Below are 5,000 nucleotides of genomic sequence, written 5' to 3'. Positions count from 1 at the left end.
AAGCACATTGAATTAATACTGAAAAAACTGATTTCCTTGAAAAGTTATTATCCCCTTCTTTTGAAAACTTTGTTAAAATTGACATTTAAAATCTTTTAAAAATGAAGTCTTTATTCTTAATTCTTATGAGAAAAAAGGTGGCTCTTTTATACATCCCAATCATTAATATTATCAAATGAGTCCATTTTATGTGCATCCATAATTTTAAACAAAAACACTAGTTTTGCTGTTTTTTCTATCATCAGCCAGTTTCTTAGTTTTGAATGTACTAGACCATAGCTTGAAAAAACTCTTTCAAGCCCTGATGAAGATGCCACTGCAGACAGTAGTTGTGCTGCTGAAATTATATCACTATCCAACACATTTGAATGTGACCACCATTCAGCAGCTGACATACACTTGGTCACAGAATCACTAAACTTAATTGCATTGAAAGGAAGCCAATTAAGCTTGAAATTTCATGATGGCTGGGGCAAGTGAGGGAAACTTTTCATTGGCATAGTCCATTGCATTATTCACTTCTGCACTAAGCAGTTTTCCTTGAAAGGAAGGATGAATCAGGTTTGCAAGAAGATGAGCTTGTGTTGTGACTTGGCCAAACCTCTTTTTTGCAGCAGCCACTGCTGCTGTCATTGCTTTAAGTTGTGATTAGTTCTTTCCATATGTCCACTGATTCAGCAATTGTACATTTATCACTGCACTTTGTCCAAAACCACAGCTATTGGTTCTAGTCATGCAAGTATGTGCTCTGCAGACCATTCAGTGTTAAGTTATACCCCTCTCTAACTCTGAGATCAGGCCAATGGCTACTGGGCTGCTTGACAAATTCAGACACTTTGTAACCAACTGAGAGATGATACAACATATTGTAAAACCACTTGAAAATGTGTTTTAAACTAATGTATAGAATATATATAACGGCTTTCTAAATATTTTTTTAAGCTGATAATTTAAAAAGAAATAAAGAAAATTACATTTAAATGAAATTCAGATTTTTTTTTTTTTCCCCAAATAAACAAAAATCACCAACCCTGGTTTGCATATCTCATTCTTTTTTCTACTTGTGACATGATAATGAAATGATATAAACTGGTTATGAATGACTTGTGAGATGGACTTAAGGTGGGCAATGAAAGGGGTCTAAACTCTTGGGTTTATTAAGGAAGGTAGATGTGAGACACCAGAGAGACCCTCATTTCCCAGGTGCTGAAGGCAGAGTGGTGACAAGCTGGACCCAGTGTGGCTTGGTCTGTCTGCCATCTGTGTCTCTTTCTCTGTCTGACAAGATGTGTTCTTTTATGCAAAGGCTCCCTTTAAGGGCAGGTGCTTGCTTCCACCTGCTGGAGTGTCAGAGTCATTCTGTCATGGCAGAGGGGGATAAGTTCACAGGGCTTGCTCGAAGGGAGATAGGGGTTGCCCAGAAGGCCTTCCTCTGGGTCAACTAGGTTTGGGTGTGGAAGGTACAAAGCAGCGAGAGCGAGAGACAGAAGTGTGGAATGATGTTGTTTACACTGGTAGTGAAAGAATGAACTGTACTGTTACACATTGGAGGGAAAATAATGAGTTTGCATTTAATCTAAATATTGTATGATTAACTTACACATATTCTTTTCTCTCTCTCTCTCTCTTTCTCTCTCTCTCTCTCTCTCTCTCTCTCTCTCTCTCTCTCTCTCTCTCTCTCTCTCTCTCTCTCTCTCTCTCTCTCTCTCTCTGTCTCTCTGTCTCTGTTTGACTCTTTATTATGCTCTTTTCTTTTCTTATCCCCACATTTTCTCCGTATATATCTATCTATGGATGTCTTTCCTTCTCTGATCGCAACCCTTCACTCTCCCTCTCTTTTTCCCATTGCTTTTCCTTTTCTTACTCCCTTCCATTCTGTCTCCTCTGATGATAGTGGGCAAATAGGTATCTAAAGTCACAAAATGAAGTAATGTTAATGATGATTTGCTTTCCAGAGCTCAACATACGAGTCCATCTACGAGCCCATCACGCCACGCCCCTCCAGCCAGATGTCGAACAAGTCGGGCTACAGCCTCTATGGGCCCTACACGTCTCCGAGGGCCCGTGGCTTGGCCCCACCCCCCAGCAACCAGCCATTGGTCAACCCCGACAAAGTGGGGAAGGAGGCCGAGGTGGATGCCCTCACCAACCTCCTCGTGCAGTCCATGGATAGTACCAATGACCCAGAGTTCTTTGGTGCGTATGAATCGTGTATGTGCATCTTGGTTTTTATTTTTTTATGTTTAATTTTTTGTGTTTGTCTCCTAAGTTTTTTTCCTTTGTTTCTAGTCTTCTTTTTCTTTGGAGGAAAATTTTGGTTTTTAAAAGCATTTTTGGTACAGTGCAGTGAACTGTGTAATTTGAAATTTCTTTTTAATACATATGTATTGGTAGCATGTTTCCTGTATCACCTTTTTTCTCTTGCTCTTCTACTTTATTTTCCTCTTTTTAAGTCTAGTAACCTTTTAAAATGCATATCTGGTTGAATCCTCAGTTAACTGGTTGAAGGATTACCTAATGCATGTAGTTTTGTTAAAATTAAATTCATGTATTAAGTTGATAAACAAAAGTATCGTTTTAAAATTACTGAAAATAGTAACATTTAAATGATACTTTGCATGATACTAAAGGTAAACATCCCTATGACATAAAGTTATGGGATATTTATGAGAATGAATGTTAGAAGAAGAAAAATGGCTAAAAAAAGAAAGTTTCTTCTTTTTCTCTGTCCTTACTATAATCCATATCACCTCTCTTTTTTATGTCCATTCTATTCTGATACTGTTTTGGAGTAGGTACCCTTAGAAGAGAGTTCAGTGCGACAGAGGTAGTGATGAATAGTTACACAAACTGAGATATAAATGATGTTTTGAAATTGTATCATCATCAGAATTACATGTGATGCTGATGGATGTACAAGTGTCTTAGAACATGGCCATCACCATGTGAAGGATATTTTTGGGGTCTGTAGGTGTCTGTTATTGTTTTTAACAGTCAAAGCATCTCTTTTGATGTTAGAAGTAGGGTATTGGAACTCAGTCATTAAATGAAGAGTGAATTGAACCTTTCTCATGTGAAATGCAAACATTTATGAGCTCCATTCATTGCCAGTCATTCATTAGTTTTTAGAGCATGGCATCCATTAACTCAGTGTTCTGCTCATTTTCTTTTTTTTGTTTGTTTGGGTGTGAAATTTATCTGCACATAGATAGCTCTGCTAGGGCTTAGCCACAAAGTTAATTAGTAGTCCTAGTGACCTTACCTTGTTTCACTTTTTTTTTTTTTTTTACTAATGCTATGAATGTTGATGGTGTTATTTTTATAATAGATATTAGTACTAGTGATCTAAGGTAATGTAAAATATTTTTGAAAATCAAGGAAAAGGGTAAACAGGCGAGACAGTCATAATTGGCTCATTGGTGACTTGGTACAAGTATAGCCATCTATGTGTAAAAGTAATTAATAAAGTAAACTCGCTATGGGCATGGCATGTGTGTACATGTCTTGCCCATCAGATTTGGGTTAAACACCAACAGAGACAGGGACTTTAGTTCCTTGTCAGTTCTAAAAATTTTTCCATCACAGAGATTTATTATTCACCGGTTCAATGTACTCAGGATGTCTCGTTTTATTCTCTCCTCGGCAGGCATTTGTACTCGCTGTGGGGAAAAGGTTGTGGGAGAGGGCAGTGGATGCACAGCGATGGAGCAGGTGTACCACATCAAGTGCTTTGTGTGCATAGTGTGTCACCTCCAGCTCCAGGGCAAGCCTTTTTATGCTCTCGACTCTAAGCCATATTGCGAAGACTGCTACCTAGTAAGTGTGTTTTTTGTGTCTGTCTATATTGAGGTGGATATAATTTTCAAGATGTTTTGAACAAATTTTGTACTATTTGAAAGTATTCACTGTATGGTCACCAATACTGATGACTAGATGTGAATATCATCTCTTCCAGATGTAACCCTTTCAATTGCATGAGTGTTAAGGTAGCCTCCTGACAGCTCTGGCCGTTATCAGATTTTGAATCCCTTGTAAAGTCTATTATTGCAAGGGATTAAAAGAAGAGAATCATTAGTTGCCAATTTTAGCCACTGAATTAGATATTTACATTTGCTGATAATACTCACTAAACGTGTTTCATCCCTCCGCAGAATACTCTAGAGAAATGCTGCGTATGTACGAAGCCCATTCTTGACCGCATCTTGCGAGCAACTGGGAAGCCCTACCACCCACAGTGCTTTACATGCGTCGTGTGCAACAAGTCCCTGGACGGCATTCCATTCACAGTAGATGCCTCAAATCAGATCCACTGTATAGATGATTTCCATAAGTAAGTTGTTTGATATTGATATTTATGGAGGAAGTAATGAATTTGCCACTTTTTTCTTCTTTTCTGTTGACATTTTAATTCGGCATATTTAATGTTGGCTGAGTTGAGGCTACTTGAGTGTAAAACAGGGTCACCACTGACCTGCAGGCAGAGGCAGAGAGGGAGGGGGGTGGGGGAAGGCTCCACCATGCACTGAGCACCTTGTTTTTTACCGCACCAAGAGAGTGTACTGAGGATTTCCCTTGTGTGGGTGGGTGTATTTGAAGAAGTAGGATCACTTATATTTTTCCATGTGTACATTCTCTAGTATTGTTTTAACCCATTGGCTCCAGATGCTTCACTGCTATCGTGTCGGCCACAATACATGCATTAGGCTTATTATATGGGCAGACACTCTGCTGGGTGTGCAGCTTGTAGGCTGGGCACAAGTGAATACTTGTGTGCAGACCAGACTCCATGCCTCCCCTTTGCAATGTTATTTTGTCTTTTTGGGCATATTTTTCCTATGCCATTTTTCAATGGCTATATTTGTCATTTGATTTGCTTATCCAGATGGTAATTGGCTGTTATCCTTGCACATATCATCTCTCTAGGTAGGCTAAAACTCAGTGCAGTAATAATGACAATAAGTAACATTTTGTTATTTGTGTCTTTTTTATTTTGTAGTATT

At 38.6% G+C, this 5,000-nt stretch overlaps 1 protein-coding gene across 1 annotated transcript in view; it reads left to right on the top strand.

Annotated features, from left to right (window-relative positions):
• LOC125037282 (lipoma-preferred partner homolog) overlaps positions 1 to 5,000 on the top strand; it is a 13,407-nt gene that overhangs the window by 7,139 nt on the left and 1,268 nt on the right. Inside the window, exons 2-4 of the mRNA XM_047630342.1 lie at positions 1,956 to 2,196; positions 3,647 to 3,816; positions 4,152 to 4,330. Coding sequence (XP_047486298.1) covers positions 1,956 to 2,196; positions 3,647 to 3,816; positions 4,152 to 4,330 — 590 coding nt within the window. The remainder of the gene's footprint in view (positions 1 to 1,955; positions 2,197 to 3,646; positions 3,817 to 4,151; positions 4,331 to 5,000) is intronic.

This window comes from Penaeus chinensis, chromosome 23, assembly GCF_019202785.1.
Source record: "Penaeus chinensis breed Huanghai No. 1 chromosome 23, ASM1920278v2, whole genome shotgun sequence".
Lineage (NCBI taxonomy): Eukaryota > Metazoa > Arthropoda > Malacostraca > Decapoda > Penaeidae > Penaeus > Penaeus chinensis.
This window is presented reverse-complemented; position numbering and strand designations above follow the sequence as displayed.